Below are 19391 nucleotides of genomic sequence, written 5' to 3'. Positions count from 1 at the left end.
CAAAACAACATTTAATACCATGTGCATTTATGTATAGATGTGCACGCATGCACACACCGCACACATACACAACAGCTGTGAGGAAGCTGGTTTACTCTAGTAACCATAATCATCACATTTCCCAAACACCGCAGGCAGGAAGCATAATCACATACAGTGCTGTGTTCAAGTGCATGCCATTAAGGCTTTGACTACAAATCCAAGGGAGAATTGTGATTGTGCCAGAGTGCAAGCTTTTCATAGTCTCACTTTCTCCCTTTTTCCTAAATGAGTATTTCTTTCCTCTTGAGCTATTTGAAATTGGATTCACTGCTAATTAATCATAATTATTTTGCTAATGATGCGCATGGCAATGACTGTGGTATTTATGAGACAGCACCAGCAATTCAAGGTCACAAGAGTTAATCCAAACATGTCACAGATAGGAAATAAACTACGCAGCAAATCCAGTCCTTGATAGTAAAGAGTTGACACTGCTAGCAAAAACCTTTTGTCTCTACAAACCTAAGTTTAGCGAAGGTGAATGTGTGTGGCAGTCAGTAGATTTTTTTTATATTCAGCACAGGACCATTGACTTTTTATCCAAGAAAAAAACAGAGAGGAGCTGAGTTGGACAGTTACTCCTTGGTCACCACCAGCTGTGTAAGTGGCCATTTGTTAGACAGTCATACAGATAAAGTCCTGATAATTACCTGCGAAGCAGCAATTTGGGGTGGTTTTTGCTCTCAAGGTTGCGGTCTATGAGGTCAGACAGCAGGTGCTTTAGGACATCAGTGGCGTACTCCAACTTGCTTTGCAGTACTGTCATGATAAGTGAAGCCACGTTGCCACGGTCCCTCATGGAGAAACCACGCTGGGCCTCCAGAGTGCGAATAAAACACAGCAAGAAGATCTTGTTGTTAATGAGCTGGCCAAAGAGCTTTAACCCTTTCTCCACTTGCTCCTGGCGGTAGCCTGGCACCTGTGAGGAAACAGAAGAAATGTTCACTTACTGAAGAATGCTAAAAATAACAAGGAAGGAACAAAGTACAGATTCTGTGTGGCACATTCAAGGAGATGACATATAGATTTAATTAGTCACAGGTTAATTAGTCACTGGTTAATTTGAATGTATTATTAGCTCCCCGCCTGCCTGGATGAACAATGTTTCCATATATTCATAAAGGATACGGTAACAGACGCATATTGTTATAGATCAGATTTATAGATATATTTATTAAAAGCACAAACACATGAAATCACTGCAGTAATTACTACAACTAATAAATGAATTCATGTCCAGTTCCACAACTTAAAAGTGCAATTAACCGTTAATAGATCTATTTTCATAAATAATGACGGAAAGAGGGGACTAGAAGAGAGAGAAAAAGGAAGAATCTAGGGAGATGAGGGGTTTAGCGTTTTCTTGCTTTTGTTATGTTCCATCTGAAGGTTGAGAATAAAGGCAGGAAAACACTCAGCCTCTTTAGGGAATGTTTATTATTTTGATGGCGCTGTATTCCATACTAATGCAGGTTGAAAGAGAGTGCAGTGATGTGAATCCCCCTTGTCTGAGCCAAGATCATCTGTGCACCATTTATACCGTTAACGTGCTACACATGCTTCTCTTCTCCATTTTTTCATAAATAGCACCTAAGGAGATTATGTTTTTTTATCTGTCAAGAGCACTCGTGGTAAGACAGCATCTCTTTGCACCCAATGCAGCTGTCAACCAGCATATGTTCTGTCTTTTTACCTTTCCTGGAGGTAGCTGTAATCTGCCGGGAGCTGTTGTTAAGTTGCAAGTCTAATTTCATACTGCTTGACAAGACATGTGCACATGTGCTTTGAGTGTTACAATTTTTTGAGCATGTACAGTATGCAATGATTGTGTGAATACAGGAGTGCATGAAAATTTTAAACTATTTGTACAGTGTGTATGCGCATGTTTTCTGCCTTCTTTTGCAGCGGCAAAATGCACTGTGGTATTTTTTCCATTTTATGAGACACAAATACATTGTAAAGTACAATAACACAAAATGTTCTGATCTACACATAATCTTCATGAAAACTCTGCAATATTTACAATGATGGGAGAAACAGTAAAATGAGAGTGAATGAACTGCTGAAATTAAATTTTTTCCATAGAGATCAAGAAGGAAGTGGGGAATATGATGGATAAAAACATGCAAAAGCAGCAACCAGAATGATTTCAGGAGTTAAGTAAAATTGGAAAACAGATATAGAAGTGATTTTAACTGCCAGAAACACACCTTACCATTTACAAGTAACAAATAAAATGTCAAGATGCAACCTTTATTGAGCTGACACATGCAATGCTATATTATATTATCTTTCTGTATGCATTTCTCACTTTAACTTAGCACCTGGGATGTTTTTTAATATTCCAGTGCTGAGAAAGCTTCCCACTGTTTACATAAACATGGACAGTCTTTCCAGCACCTGAGCTATTTCCGTTTACAGCATACAGTCAAAAACTTGACTTCAAATTATCCCACACATCAATAACAATTAAGCAGTCATCAGTAGCCAAAGACAAGCCTGCTGCTTTCTTCATTAGGCTCTTTTCCACATTATACTCCTCATACAGTTCGATATTTATACCAATTAAAACATAATTAATATTGCTTATTACTGGGAAATTCTCATCAGGGATAGAGTGGCTAACCCTGAAGGCAGTGAAATGGGGGTCCATCATTCTCTTAATGGAACAAGACGACCTGCTCAATTATGGCTGTCTATCAATGTCAGCACTGGGGATAAATGACTTGATTTTTTTTTCTTTTGCTTTTCTCCCTGTGATTGACTTTTAATTTGCTTTTGAGGTGGAGAGAGAAAACGGCGCAGTGTCTCATATCGTTAGGAGTTATTAATGAGAGCGCACTCCTGATCTGAGGGCTGCCTTGTTTGTTTTTGAAAAAGTGTTGATGTCGGCCGTCAAAAGGCTTTTGTTTACCAGACAGTGACACAAACAACATCGGCGTCAATTTCACCTACTGTGACCCACCAGATTGTTAATTTGCTTGCTCATTTTGCTCTCATTTCAAATAAAGCTAATTGCATTGCGATAGTTATTTGATGGATACACACATTTATTTGTTATTTGCAGGACATGTAATTGATGAGAAAATTGGTAACAACTTCTTATAGTTATGACTGTCGTCTTTCAGAATTCATTTGAACTATGCACAACTTTGTGTTTGATGGCCTCAAGCAAGTCTTTGGCAAACCTTATTTTAATTCCCCATGTTGAGTCTGTCATAATCTGGCATGAAGTCATTTTGACAAAGCAATGTTTTCTTAAACTAAAATTGACCCTTCACTGAAAAAAAGAAACAGCCTAAATAAGGTACCTTGTATAATAAAATTCAAATGCCTGAAATGCTCAACCATACCTCCAGATCTCTCAGTACAGGATGCTCCTCAATGCCTGGGAAGAGGACCCTCATGGTATAGGTCCTGTAGTCCAAGAAGGGGATACCTGCACCATCCAGATCACTGGTCAGCTCATGGATGTCTGTCTGTAGCTCTGCAAAAGCTGAAAAAGAACACACACAAAGCAGTTTTTATTAGTCAATAGTATAGCAGTTTTGTGACAGGTATAACCTCAGATAATTTAAAGCCATTTGTTCAGTTATCTTATATGTATAAATAAAAAAAAATATATATCTAAAGTGCCAGTGGGAAGTAAATATTAAATAGGATAAAAAAAAAAAAAAAAAAAGTTTACCACATACCCACTTATCAAAACCCATCTTTATTTCCGTTACATGTGGATTCAATAAGTAACTATTGTCAACAGAGTTGTAAGTGAAATAAGAGCTTCAAGATTTTGCTTTCATCAGCTTGTTGTTTGTTTTGAACTGGGCAAATAAATTTAATGTTGCAAAATAAGTCGGTTAGTAAGACCCACTACATATAAATTCTACAATGGCATCAACCTCTTACCCTCTTTGCACTCCAGAGCCACACGTGACTCAAGGTTGTCCATCTGCATCTGCAGTCTCTTCAAGGTCAGGTCGCTCTCACGAGACTTGCGCTTATAGGCGATGAGCACGAAAACAATGACGAGGATGAGCAGACCACCGGCTGCAGCAATGCCAACGATTGCAGTGCTACTGAGCGGACTGTCGGACGTGATGTGGACCACACCTGGGGAAAACTCGATGCCACCCACACGTGCCTTATGACAGTGAAAGACAGAGGTAGACTGTAATTACTACATGGATGTACTGCATATAAACAAACTATTTATTTGTACAGGTTTTTATATGTATGGAACATATGGTTATGTGTTTGTGGAAACATGAGGGAAGTTAATTCAATATACCGGAGCTTAAATAAGAAACAACACTTTGAAAAGGTCCAATAATTTGATCCATTAGGAAGGAGAAGTAAGTGAAAATCAAACTCACACTGAAGTATAGTGTTCGTCAAGGTAAAACACATCACAAATATTTATGAAATTTAATATAACATTGCCTCTGCGTCAATAATTTTGATTGTGTAAATCATTTCTGTCTGTGAAATCAAGCTCTGCCAGACAGACAGACATATTGATTTGCTTCTGTTTATTTGTGCATCTACTAATTGTTTTACAGTAATGTGTCCATGTCTTTCTGCAATGCTGGGTCCAGGTGGTAACATCAGGAAACGCTTTGTTCAAAGTGGTCCCTCTTAAAACCACAAATGGAATCTTTATTGAGTTTGCTGGGGTCCTAATCCTTCTTACTGAAGGCTTACTTGTTTGTCTTTTGTCTGCTTGTGGGCACTAACAGGAGCCACACAGCTGATTGGATTAGGAGCTGCAGTCTGTATGAGAGTGGACAAGGGGATGGACAGAAAGCAACACAAGGAATGCTCGGTCTGTCTGTCAAACTGTCAATCGATGTGTAGGTCTGTCTGCCTTCTCCACCATAGCCTGCCTATCTACCATGTGTCCGTCTACCTCTCTTTCTGTCTTGACGCTGTGGCGTGCCACTCACCAGGACCTTGTGTCGGCCAGTCAGATTGGGCGACTCGCAGAGAAGCTGGGTCTCTGACACTGTTAACATGCAGGGCTTCTCGCCAATCAGAACGGTGTAGTTGAGCTTTCCATTCCCACTATTGGTTGGTGGAAGGAAGTTCCGCCCCTGCAGAAGTACATTCATGCATAATTAGTGTTTGTTCTGTTAAAGGGAAGAGTTAGAGAGGTAGGGGTCACACAGCACATCTACACCTGTATCAATCTTACTGCAGAGTTGCATAACAATATGTTTTGGACAAGTGCAAACCAAACTAAACCAATTGATACAATATATGTTTTTATTTTTCACATTAATCTAACAGAGGCACAGATTTTCTGTATTTTTGATAGTCTAACTATGATGCTAAGCAATGCCATGACTGAAATCAATCAATATCATCAGGAATATTTGTCTGATATTGATATCACAGCATGGACACAATATCATGTTCAAAACAATCAGATTGCACTGAACTATAAATTGGTCTTTAATAACAAAGTATGTAATTTTAGGTTCAGAACAGTATTTAAAATAATAACACAATATATTGTAATACATCATAAGCAAATGTGGGTAAGTGATGTCCATTTTCCTACTTTTAGTATAATGGGTGATCCAGGTTTAAGCTCCAGCACCCCAGACACACTGAGCAGCTCAAATTCAGGATTGGGGTAGTAGATAAAGTTGGTGTTGTTGAGTGCCATCAGAGCCTGCACATCATCCAATTTAAAGCCAAACTCATCCGGTCTTTCAGGGACTTCTTGCTGCCTGGCGAGGCTGATGGGTAGCTCAGGGGCCTGGCACTGCATGGATGTAGGACTTAGTACCCGGCACAGCTGGAGGACACAAAGAGAAACAAAAGCACTACTTAGAAATTAAAATGATTGTTTCCATACAGAAGTATGCATCATTACCTCTCTCAGACCTTCTTCCTAGTTAAGCTCTATCCTACTGGCATTATAAAGTATACCGGCTTTGCCACATGTTAAGCAATCTCATTGACACTCATTAATGCTGGTCTTTTATGTCACACGTGTGCATTTCACTGAGCCCACTGGAGACACAATTGAAACTGGAAGCTCCTCCATTGAAGAAGCGCAGAGAAGAACCTGTTGGAGCATTTTCCTCAAAGGGAGTCACCAAATGAGGTTCAGTTAGAGAGCGTGTGCAGTCTCATCACAATCACTCTTTGATGTGTGAAGATTCAGGAGTGATAACTAGGTCTTACCCTTCCTTCATTACCCTCCACAAAGACCCCCCAGCCTCTCATCACTTCTTTATCCCATCCCGATATTCCTCCCTGTGATCTTTTCTTCTCTCTTTGACACATTCTTATTCTCTCACTCATCTTTCTCTCTGCCACTTTCCTGCTCAATTACAGCGTCTCATACATCTTTTCCCGTGCCTTGTCTCACTCTTGTGTTTTTACTCCTGTCTTTGCTGTGGTCCCTCACTTGACATGTGATGCTATTTAAATTCTTTATGTTATTTATTCACATCTCAAAGATAGTTTTATAAACAATGACAGATTGATCTGTCATTGTCATGCCACACACCCCTCAATATCCCCCTAGCATCTCTATTCCTCTCCGTCTGTCAGGGCAGTGACAAATCAACCACCAGCACAGGTCTCCTTCACAGACTTTTTCGTCCCTTTTACAGACATTTCACATTTCCACAGTAACCTCTGCCATGCAGTCATTCAAACTAGTGCCTGTCACACTAATTGGCTCCTTGAACATCAAACTTGACAAATCCTGCAAGGTCTTCAGGACATCACTGACATGTTTCCTGCTCCGACGCAGGAAGGTAACGGCAGAAATATTTTAAAAAAAATGTTAAAAAATACTCCTGACTGTGGACAAATGTCATCTGAAAATGCTTTGGATGTCTATTTCCGAATCCTTCTCATTTAGAACTGAGCTGTGTCAGACTGAGACGTGGTGTGAACTTCATGGCGGCACATTTCGCTTGAGACACAAGGCCCAGTATGTGAGCACAGATGTTAAACGTGCTGCAGAGTCATGCTCAAATGGACCATGAAGATAGCATTACCGCCTTTTGTTACTCCTTCTTCTTACAATGACATCACACAGACCCTTGTAAGGCTTTATCTGTCCTCCCCAGAGGAAAAGAATGAATAGAGGGCAAAAAACACTTGATAAGGGCCAATGTGCTTTTTAGTTCAGTGTCAAAACTTTCCTGTTGGTAGGTGTGAAAATGAATTACATTATTATCTAATAATTCAGATGGAACCTGTTGATTCTCAGTATGCCCTCTCCGTGTGCAGAATTTGTCCTCAGCCTGGCACAGAGGACATTTACTGACATTTTTTTTGGCTGGCTTCCCTTGGGTGGTCTAGTGGCTGAGGAAAAGTTGGGAATTTAAAGGTGGGTGACACAGATAAAGTTAAATTAGTCCATTTATTTCTGACCACTGCACCAAAATGAAAAGAAAATACTGAAATTACACACATGCACGGCATAACACACAAGATCAAGCACAGTTCTGTTGCTTTTATCACCCACATTGTGTGTGTTTGCATTCACTTACATTGAGCGTCTCATGGCCGTTATATTTGGCTCTGATGAGCGGAGTCTGAATGATGTCCAGATTAGTTCCTGTCACTGTCACTGTGGTATGCCCACTGAGAGAGATAGAAAAATGATTGATATCAAGGTCAAAAGGACAGTTCAGATTGGTTTGACAGATGGTGACTTGGATTACTCACTAGTAATATTAATGCATTAACTGGGGCAACTAACACACAATTGTAAATGCAACATACGTTTTATTATTTGGTTGTAAAAGCTTAACCTTCTGAGCTCCAAGCAGTTTCTGAAAGTTTTTTTTTTTTTTTTAGCTGTGGGTTCATTTCTCACTGCAATATAATATCCTGAACCTCTATGGAGACAGCACAATGACTAGAAATGGAGAGAGAAAGGATATGTCTTTTGCAGTATGAGACAGTTATAATGCCATAAATCATATTAAAAAAATGTTAAATTTCTTCTATTACTTTATTTGATCAAAAAAACACCACGTACAACATTTTTCAAGTTACCAATACTGTGAGAAAATGGTGACTCTACATACAATAGACATTTTACTAACATTTTCAATTCTTTCCTATACTTGTGTCCTATCTGCTCTTATTAAGCACAGCCTGCAGTTGAGCCAAAAAGTCCTTGAATTTTTGCTGTGTGACTGTTGGCTGCAGCTGAGTCACTAATGACTTCGTGGTTGTGCCAAGGAACACAGAATTTTAACTTTAACAGAATCTGTTTAGTAAAAATGGTTCATTTTTGGCAAATTTTTAAATGGGACATGTAGAAAGTGATTTTGATGAAATATTACAGTTTTATACTTGGATTTGGAACAGCACATCACAAATGAGTACTTCAAGGACGGTTGGAAAGTAAAACGTTTTGCTATTCTTTCTGTTTTAACAGTTTTTGGCTCTGATAATATGTTTAACTTTGGTGAAAGACGTCCTTTTAAACCTGTCTTCACGTATTGGCGTACAGAAGGTTAAACTTTGGTATTTTGTGTTTACTGGCCTCCTTTGCTGTTCATATTTCTTTAATATCAGTTACCAGTGAGTAATATGCAACCGTCTGTCGAAAAGGTGAACTGACTTGAATGCGGCCTTCTAACATACCTGTAGATGCTCCACTCTGGCTCTATTTTGGTGATGGTGGGATCCTCCACATATTCAAACTGCAGGTCTTTCTGGAGGTGAGCTTTATCGATGCTCACAGACACGGGCACATTTCCGTAGCCATGCAGAGAGGCATGAGTTCGGCAAGTGAGCCACTGCCCACCCCTCCTGCACAGATCATAAAAAGAAACATAAGTTACATGTAATTTACATGTCAGAGTTATGTTGTATGATCTCGAAAAGACACAGGGAGCAAACAATACCATTAACTAATACAGATTTTATCACAATAATTTATTACATTATGAAAATTTCAGGAGTCATCTCTCTGATTGTTTATCACTGTTTTTGCAGACTATTCAATTATTAAAACAAAACAATATCAGTTTAATATTCAAGATGGATGAGTGGTTGATTAAGTGGATATTGATAGATTGTTTATTGACCTGACCTTGAAATTGTGCATTGATCGGTGTTAAATGGTGGAGTGGAATAACACTATATCTTTTCTCAATAATTTACACCACTATAATAATACCATCCATAATGCATTAAAAATTACATTTACCAAGTGAAGAAAAAACATCATAACTAATCAACATTTTCAATATTTATTTTTAGGAAAAGAAATATCTGAAGGGTCAACATGTAAACTGTCAGGTTACTCCATGTAGTTTGACAAATGCTGGCTTTGACTGAGCTTTTAATTGACTCCTTAAGTGTGACTGGCAAGGTCAGCTCTGGACTTGTTCCCACTAACCTCAGATAAGTGCATGGTTGGTCCCTAAACATGACTGACACATTGCTTCCAGCATCAAAGTGGCTGCCGGTGATGTTGACAATGGTTCCCCCAGAGACTGGTCCCCGGCTTGGCTTGAGGTTGGTAATCCGGGGGATCTGGAGAAGAGACAGGTTTAAAGGTCAAAAGTTAACCAGACGACAAAATCAAGGTGAATTAGGAAAATACATGACACATAAAAGCAAAATTATAATGTTCAGAGAATATAATTGCCCAAAGGGGCAATAAACTGACTAACAGGGTAAAGGTTGATTAGTAAAAGTGAGCCTGAGACCTGCAGTATTTGTAGTTTATGAGTGCTACATTAATTTACTATATTGACCAATACACAATGCAATGTATTCATTCACAGCTTTGTCACAACTACCTGCCTCAATGAAATGAAAAGCATTTCTAAAAGGAGAGGTCAAGACCAATGGGTCAACCTACTAACATTTGATCAGACTACCAGTTTGTTTTAATAAAATGTATGATCTGAAAAAAAAAAAAAAATCTAAAAAAAAAAACAGCTGACTATTGTCACTTGAAAAGACATCTAGTGTTAATATATACTTTAACCTCCACTCACTGATCCTACTTAACGTACACTACAGTTTAGTAGACATTTTTCAAATGAGAGTGGCACAGCAGCAAATGTAGTCCAGTGGATGCTGGGCATAAAGTAAATCCTCCTTCAGTTCATTTACCCTTCTTATAATCTCATCTCCAGCCTGCTGCGTGGTGTGACATCTAGACCTAATATCATATAATCCTGTGCAGGGACCCCATAGGGAAATAAACCTTGGCCAGCACCTATTAATGGATAGCAGTAAAAATGATACCACGGTATAAAATGAGTACATAATGGCAACAACTGCAAATTTATTTATGTGTGCATAATTACTTGCGTGCCAAGTGAGCGTTGAAAGAACACAACAAGGGTGTAATGTGTGTTTTTATGTGTTCATTGTCACAAAATGTTTTTATAACCATCAGTGTTTTTTTTTTTTCTCCTTCTGTGCTCATTAGTGGCTGCCAGTCATGTTTCACTGCTAATACGCACATGAGAGAAATGCTGAGAGGGAGGCTCTTGGTGAGAACCACACCATGTCGGAACACGGCCAAATAAACAACATGTACAGTATTAACACAGCAGGTGAGAACACAGACCGACTACCAGCGAGGTGCTAACATGCAGAGGGTGACATATGCAGCATCGTTGCCTTTCTCCTTATGGAGGCAAAACACTTTAAGATATAATTCCATAATCTAGTGCTTTTGAACCATTAAATAACTTTAAAAAAAGCTTTAATAACTTCATGATTATAGGAAAAGAATAAGAGCTGAAAAAAGGCACTCACCACAAAGTAGTAGTACTTGGAGGATTTTGCCATGAATTCAGGTCTGCATTCTCCAACCCCAACACAGACCTGCACATTCCCAGTATACTGGCTCATCTCAGCTTTACCCATCTCACACACAATCCTGGAAACACACATTAGCATAATTGTTGAATAGGTGAGAGAAAAAAGCAAACATATGGAAATGCATGCACAGACACAACCACATGTAATATATCTACCACTATGCAAAAACATGTAGAAACCCAGTTTGTGTTGCTGAAGTTTGTCTTGCTAGCAAATGCAAAGCAGATTTAATAAGAATGGACCTAAACCTACGTTAAAACCTCCATAAAAAATACATTATTGGGTAGCAGCTTCACCTCTCCTGCACTGCCAACTTGTGGGAGAAAAAGGAAAAAGTCTCTATCCTTTTACATATGACCTCAAATACAGCTACTTCTTCTGCTGGGTCAGCATTTGCTTAGAAAGTGCTGGCACACAACTTTCTTTCTTAGCAGAAGAAGTACTGGCTCTGTCGATAAGCCAACTTTAAACTAGTTTTAAATAATTTGACAGACGGCACCTGTAAGGAGCCAAGGCTTTGGATTAAACTCAAATGTCAACTAAATGTAACCTCCTGAACTTTGAAAAATAATTTTTGGACTGTGTGCATATGTGTGCAGCTGCTTGTGTGTGTATTACTATGAAATGTAGAGGCGTGAACTGTGCTCTGTGGCCCACTGGAGAACATCGAGTGTACAAGTCTTTCATACTGTAAGCGCACTGCTGCAACTTAAAATGAACTTACACTCAAAATTCTTCTAGCGTAAAGATTAGGCCAGTTTGGCATTAGTTTATCTGTCATGTCATAATCTCTCTTGCTGCCTCCATGCTCAGACACACCCACACACACAAACGCCGGGTGTCAGACTGAGCTGTTAAAGTGAATAGCACATGAAACTTATTGCAGTGTCTGTGTAACTCAAGTGTCTTGGTCCCTGTAGGGCATCAACTGTTGTGCTGTGGTCAAAGTTCTTTCAGTGTGATTATGGCGAGAGGAGAATCATGCTGGTTTCCCGATTCAGCTTTGCTGCTTGTACAGCTTGACAGTTTCTCCCTGTAGATCTAATGCTGCTGCAAAATACTATGTTCATAGATAATATGTGCATTTCAACACAATAGAGAATCACTGAGCAGAAAAGATTATTACAACCTGTAATTGTCAGTATGTGTGTTATTGATAGCTATTATCAGCAGGCAGCCTAAAATAGAACCAAACTGCTCTGCAGACATGCAGGGTGAGAATGAGTGGTGAAGACCTGCTATTTATTCCTCAGTGCTGCAGACGTCTTATAATTGGTCATCAATGTAAAATGTGACTTACTGTTCAGCAGGAATGTAGCCTTCACGTATTGGGGTACAATCCACTTCAGCCACCTTCACATTACCCTGAATCTCTCTGAACTCCAGGCCCAGGTTCTCCCCACGGATAGTCACCAGTGTGCCGCCTTCCCGGGGACCCCTGAGAGGGGTGATCTGTGGAAATTCAAATCTCTACTGATGACTTTGGGAATTAATTTTGCGTTGCTCAACAAAGACATTAGTGCATTGCATAAAGCATTTTACTGACAATCTCAAAGTAGACATCATTGCTATTTGACAAATGGCGAGTATATAAATGGGACTTAATACTGATTACTGCATTATGAAGTAGAAGTATTTATGGTAGCAGCAGTTAGACTCTCTGAGTGTATATTTTAGAAATGTAACAATCTGTCTTTCATAATTGGTATCTCCATTATGTGTCCATTAACTATATAAAGTCCTTGTTCATAGTGCATCCAGATCTCTGTTATGAGCTTAACAGGCAGTCATTTTAAATTGCAACTTTATTTGCAATTGAACAAACTGAAAGAAATAAACAGGCATGTAAAACATATTTGAAATGTAAAGCTAACCATGACACTGCACAGTATGCGAATAGGATTTACTTTTTTCAAACTCCTTGGTTACAACTGTTTGTGTTCCCACCTTATGTAACTCTTTGGAAAAAATGTTTTTCTGAAGAGTAGGGGGAGGGGACAGACGACAGGAAAGAGACAATAAACTATGAAATAATAGCTCCGGTGACAGCTCAGGGGTCAAGGCTCCAGGTCAAGGGCCTGTCATTTCTCAATCTTGCATTCACTGAAATCCACAACAATTTATCACACAAGATTAACTTAAATCCTGGCATTGGGTGACATCTTTGCAGTAATCACAGCGTCCTTTGATTTATCAGTAACATCTCTCATTGTTGATGAGGTAGTTCCAACATCCATCAACACTTTACTCACACAATTACTTTTTGGCCAGTGAGTGCGTGTGTGCATATACATCATCATGCCCGTCCAGACGGATGGATGTTAGAAATGGACACAGAATAGTCTGTTCCTATCCGTCTCTGCCAAACAGAAGTCCTCCAGGCTGCATGCTGCAGGCAGGCGCCCAGCTTTAATGGGGACTCTCATTGTTTCTCTTCTCAGCGTATAGTTGGCAGCATGACCCCCCTGTGGTTTTCACAGGTAGAGTGCTGCATGAGGAGCTTTATCTTAAAGCTTGAAGCTACTGCATGTTATAGTATGATACTCCGTATGTTACTACCACAAGCATGTCAAAAGATTTTAATTTGACTATTTGAATATTTTCCTCAGATGGGAACTAAGACAAATTGAAGCAGCTCAGCTTGAAAGAACATAATCGAATAACAGCGGCTAGCTCAAGCCAGGTCATGCACAACACAAGTCCTGTGACTGTCATGTGGGAGATATCGTTATCGTATGGTTCAATGTCTCTGATTAATAAGGCTCCCTGCTGATATCTTAATGAAAAAAAGAAGCCTTCTGGGAACAGGGATACAATACATGCAATTAAAAAGATTGCACACAATGCCTCGTGGCTCTCCATTTATTAGCAAATACAGAGGATGGAGAGGGAGAACGAGTTCAAGAGAAAAAGTGAAGGAGGAAAATGAAAGAATGCAAGAAAGAGAGAGAGAAAGGGAGAGACGCAATGAGGCGTTGATTAGATTTGTGACTTTGACAAGATAATTGACGGTTGGGTAGAGGCAAACACTTAATCACTTCTCCCTCTCTCTCCTCTTCTCTTTTCATCTTTCTATGCGAGTCTCTCCCTCTCATATTGTTGATGGGAGATGTCATTATAATGAAGCATATTAGAATGCATTAGGGCCTGGGTTGTCTTGGGAAAGTCCTCACTCCTCACCCACTGACACTTTTTATGGGGGACGTGAGAAGGCTGCAATATGTCCCTGCTGCAGCCTCGGGGAAGTAAGGAGAAATACAGGCCCATATCCTAGAATAAATCCACTGCTCCCGGTGAAGACAAACACTGGAGAGGAGGAATGATGGAATGCAACTGACTGATCCAGACTCTTTAATGAGTGGAAGGAGGGACAAAATACCACCATGTTCTTGTCACCTTCCTGAAGAGCAGATTTGATTTTGTCTGGATAAAAAATGCCGCAATGATTTGGGTTATCAGTGAGAGGAGGAGAAGTTCAAGTAATTAAAACCCCTCTTTTGGAGTCATCTATATCCTTAAAGACTCCAGACTTTTCTCTCCCATGTGTTTCCTATCTGACTATACTTTTCAGCATTTTTTTTCTGGAAAAGTTCAGGAGAAATTAGATTAACATGATTGGGGGTGATAACCTGGTGCATTTAGGTTTGCAAAAAGGTTTTATGGTGCTTCTTTCAGTGAATAGCTAGAAGATCAGACAGTTATATGCATGCTGGTCTATGTAGGATGACGTAGGGAGTAAAGATCGGAGAGGGGATTCCATTTCTGTATCTCTCTTCCCTCCATCCACACCCATCATTCTCAAGGACAACAAAGGGGATTCCCTTCTATGTCTTTTTTTTATCTATGCTTTGCTTCATCCCTTCATCTCCAGTCAGTCACCATCTGCTCCCGACTCTCCTCAGGAAAAGGATGCAGAGTGGACCTTTATATCCATCATTGGAAAAGTGGAAGGGGGGTAAAGAGGGGTCCTTTCCCAGCCCTCCAGCTTCATGTGACTCTATTCTGGCTCAGTGTAGTCATCCATCACTACCTCTCTTTCATGTAAACCCAATCCATCCTCCTCTCCCTTCATCCCGGCAGCTTTCCATCCATCTTTCGTTTCCTATCCTCGTATCCTTCATCTCACCGACCCTTACCATGTGTGCTGCTGGCCTTTTTATGTGTCCTGCACAGGTCAAGTCTATTTACCACACAAGGTGTTGGTGGTGTTTGGGAGCACATTGGGTTAAGTGGACGTTTGCATGAACATCTGTGCAGCTGAGTAATAACTAGCAAGAGTGAGGATGATTTGTCTCTTTCTAGGTCTTGCATGTGTTATCTGAGTGTTCATAAGTAAGAGACAGTTGAATTCTGGCAAACTAATGCCCTGTTACAGTTTTGAGAAAAAAACATCTAAAATGTCAATTTATATGACTGCTGTAATTGCGACTGTAGCATATCATTATCATTCAGACTTTTTATGTGATGTGTTACTGCACTGTAAAAAGGTGTAAAAATACATCCTTCCTCACAAATGCTGTCAGACTGAATAGCTGATGGTGATTCAGCCTCGGCCACTATGCTGAAATGATCGACGGCCACACTATCACTGAGGTGAAGTGTGTTCCCATCAGTGCACTATAATTAGAGTGTCTATGTATGGGCTTTCAGATAAAAAAAAAGTAGTGACATTATTATTGCCATTGCTTGGTCCCTATAAGTGCAAATTTCTAAAGTGTGTACTGTAGGTGCTGGACAGTAATGCACATGGTCTGTCTTACCTGTGTGATGCGTGGGTGGGTGCACTTGCTGTTGATACCGTTGTGCTCCAACCACTGGTTCTCAGGGTGGGGGCAGTGTTGCTTGAGAGTGCAGCGGTTCTCTCCTTTACACCAAACACATCCAAACAGCGGGTCTGCTTTCAGACACAAACCACAGCTCCCACGCTGGGCGTCGCACTTGTAAAGATGGACTGTGCAGAAGACAGGAAAGAAGAAGGAGATGATATGGGGATAAAGAGATGAGAAAAGGGAAAAAATCTTTGAGCAAATGCAGGCAAATTTAACAGCAAAGACTTAAAAACACACAGCAAACTAATATTTTGGGGCTTTACACAAATCTCTCATTGTCTATCAGGAGCTGTTTGAATATGCGAACAAACAAACTGAACATTTTGGGAGACATTCGTTGATATCTTTGTCTCATTATCGCTCCATCTATCATCATCTCTACATATTCCCTCTGCCTCCCCCCGTCTCTCTGAGTTTCCTATGCTGCTGCTTCCCGCCGCTCCTCACCCACCACACATTTAACATATCGTCTCTATGGCAACGGACCAGCCATTTTCTTTTTAATTGCCATTAGATGCACGTGTAATCTGCCCATCAAAAAATGCCCTCGGAACCGCTTCCTCCACAAGCAAACAAAGGTGGGAGGAGGTTGGAGGAGAGCTCTCTAGTTCAAGCATCTCCCTCTCTCTCTCTAACTTTTGTTGCTTCTTTGATTCGACACTTATGCTCAAGGATATGTTTTGTAGACATGCACACAACCACAAGAACACACAAATACTTTACAAACTTTGCCTTACAGCACAGTTTCATTTTGGCATATAATACACATTTTAACAATACATTTCTCAAGCCTGACTCCACTGCCTTTGGTTAAAATGAGCTGTTTTCCTGTCAGAGAACTACAACCCCCAGCATGCTGCTGTTTTTCTGCCCAGCATGAATTACTTACAGCGATGGATCGCCAGTGGCCAAACTGAAACAAGCTCAGCAGCTGAATCCAGAATGCTTAAAAATTCAACACTAAGCTGTCATTTCACATATTCTATGAGTAGATGAAGAGTTGTATTTGGGGGATGAGAGGCAGAGAATTATAACCTTTGGTGTTCTCCTTTTATTATATGCTGATGACACATTAGCATTTTTTTGTTCAGTAGTAGCTCGATGCTTTGCCAATAGGGCTCTTCTGTTTAATTTTATGCCATTAAAGCACACTGAATTACAAAAATCAACTACATGAGAGGAAGGCAGTGGTAGCACAGACTTATAGATTGCCAAACTCCCAGTGAGATGTTGTAAAATAAAAGAGAAAGAAGAAACGTTTGAGTGGATGTAAGAAAATAGATTTTACAGGGTTAGCAGTAGACAGAGAGACAGTGATGTGCAAGACAGGTAGATGGAATGAGAGAGAGACGTACAAAAAGGAGAGCTTAAGAGAGGATGTGTTAAAGTTAACCACTCCACATGGCAACATCAGGGAATGGATGCTGCACCTCAGCACACCACCCGCCTGTTGCCATGGAGACAGGCTCCAAGGGCATCATTGGGGAGGCAGCGGCTTTACCGTGCGTGTGTGTCTATGTGTGTGTTTAAGTGAGAGTTTGTAAGAGACTGTGTCGACTAAACACGTGTGTGTCGTTTCTTATGATGCTGTGAGAACTATGGATAGCTGATATGAATTCACAAGTGTGTGAGTGTGTGTGTGCATATGCGCATGTGTGTATGCATGACTATACACATGATTGTGTGCCCGTGCATGCTTACCTTTGTTGTGGGCGGGGTTGTCGATGCTGAAATCTCCGTTCCAGATGACGGTCAGCTCCACGGGAAGACTGCTCATCTCCATCCCATCATAGAAATACTATCACCATGGCAACCAGAGAGTGCAAGAGAGAGATGGGGAAGAGAATATGAGAGAGAGAAAGTCTTTAAACTGTCTATTATCTCTAAGTCCGAAAGCCTCTGGTATCACAATACTGCTTTGAATGCAAAAATGCATCATCCACAGGTGGCTGTACACACAGTGGCTACAAACTAAAGCTCACCCACACACACACACACCCGAACCCTGTACTCACAACCACACACTATACACACCGGAGAGCGTTCAAAGATGAGATTATTTTTCATTTGGTTCTATAACACTAGCAGCATGGAGGGTTGGCGCTAGAATCATAATTTTCCGCTAAATTACAGTTTCCCTCCTTCACTGCTCAATCAAAGTACAATATTTGGAATGTACTGTGATTATACACACAAATCCCACAGACATCTATATACACAGACACTGAAACACACACGTAGAGTGATGAAGACAGACAGGAAGATGGGATGTTATTGTATCAACAGACGATTAGCATCAAGATCAGCATAAAGCCTTTTTCATGCTCGTCTTTCATTGCTGTCAATGCATTATTCAGTCAGTGAATGGAGCATCATTGCAGAGATCGCTGTGTAGGAAAGACAAAGTTAGGTTCTTATCTTCCTACTGTCAAGCTGGAAGACTAAAACCTCTCAGCTGGAATCACAGCGTGTGTGTGGCTTTAAGTGTGTGAGAGAGATCGAAAAAAAAATCTTAGAGTCACATTTATAGGGAGAGTTTATAGAAATGAGCCGTCTTTATAGAGATTGTGTTGGTGTGTAGTGAGACGGTGGTCAATGATGATGTGTCACAGAAGCTGACGCATTAAAACACAAGCGCACTGTCCTCACCGATGTGTTTTGACACTGCACTGAAGAGCTGTTGAAGCGAAGGGCAGGAACCCGGTGCTCGTTGCCTTGGATGGTTAGCAGACACTCGTACCCCCTCTGTCCCGACTGGGGCTGAGGGAGATTCTTAGCCCGTAGGGTGATGGGCTTCACCACATTGACTGGCACCAGTATCCTTTCTGCAGGCAGCAACTGGGGACACCCCTGGAAGAGAGGCAAGACAAGACAAGAAAGGTGGGTCAGGAGGTCTCCTACATAATTGGATTAATGCTACTTCAAAGAGATCTCATACTGTGACAACGTTAATTAAATAAGCCCTTTGCTTTATGCTTTAGATGCATTCTGCACCTTGATGTTATTCAAACTACATCTTGCTTTTCAACCAAGGTACAATGTAAAGCACAAAACATTTAAATGAAAGAACAGCTAAATGTTAAGAAGACAAGAAACTCTATTGGAAATCTTCATATTCGGTTGTACCACAGTTCATATGCAAGGGACCATCCAGACAAAACAGTGAGCTGGGTTAAAATTCCTGAAGCCTGAAGGTGTAAAACAAGCTGACGGTTTCAAATCTATGCAAATCAACAGCTGCAAAATTTTGGCATCAGAGATTCAACAAATTACACTGGAATGCTGATCTAAAATTACTTCTGTGTTGAAAATGTAGATTTTTATTTTACGAACTACAAATACACCACCTCATCCAGTCAAATCAACTAGTTTGGATATTGTCATGGTACATTATTTATTACAATACTGTCCAGAACTGCCATATATAAAGGTTAAAAACCATTGATGATCATATATTTCTAATGTAATATGATATAACATTGAAACGCTGCTGATGAAAACAATTTCAATCAGTCACGTCTATTTAGAGACAGTATGGATTGCTGCTACTTGAACCAGAAAATGACTAAAACCTAAATATCAGACAGTCTGCAGTAGACTCGCAGAGGCAGCAATACTCTCATCACTTATCTCATCAGGCAGCAGACTACACAACAGTACTTCACAAACAGTTTAATTTGATGACATAGC

General features: G+C 40.2%; 1 protein-coding gene across 2 annotated transcripts in view; it reads right to left on the bottom strand.

Moving 5' to 3' along the window:
• The window catches only part of plxna4 (plexin A4), a 250805-nt gene that overhangs the window by 36625 nt on the left and 194789 nt on the right, over window positions 1–19391 (bottom strand). For both annotated transcript variants that reach the window (XM_023274628.3, XM_023274627.3), the window contains exons 10-22: window positions 18351–18551; window positions 17403–17499; window positions 15633–15823; window positions 12173–12324; window positions 10807–10930; window positions 9428–9564; window positions 8668–8835; window positions 7560–7653; window positions 5603–5842; window positions 4986–5132; window positions 3949–4183; window positions 3396–3538; window positions 693–961 (exon numbers count right to left, since the gene is read on the bottom strand). In XM_023274628.3, coding sequence (XP_023130396.1) covers window positions 693–961; window positions 3396–3538; window positions 3949–4183; window positions 4986–5132; window positions 5603–5842; window positions 7560–7653; window positions 8668–8835; window positions 9428–9564; window positions 10807–10930; window positions 12173–12324; window positions 15633–15823; window positions 17403–17499; window positions 18351–18551 — 2198 coding nt within the window. The remainder of the gene's footprint in view (window positions 1–692; window positions 962–3395; window positions 3539–3948; window positions 4184–4985; window positions 5133–5602; window positions 5843–7559; window positions 7654–8667; window positions 8836–9427; window positions 9565–10806; window positions 10931–12172; window positions 12325–15632; window positions 15824–17402; window positions 17500–18350; window positions 18552–19391) is intronic.

This window comes from Amphiprion ocellaris, chromosome 21, assembly GCF_022539595.1.
Source record: "Amphiprion ocellaris isolate individual 3 ecotype Okinawa chromosome 21, ASM2253959v1, whole genome shotgun sequence".
Classification (NCBI taxonomy): domain Eukaryota; kingdom Metazoa; phylum Chordata; class Actinopteri; family Pomacentridae; genus Amphiprion; species Amphiprion ocellaris.
Note: the sequence above shows the minus strand (reverse complement) of the source record. Positions and strands in the feature narration are given on the sequence as shown.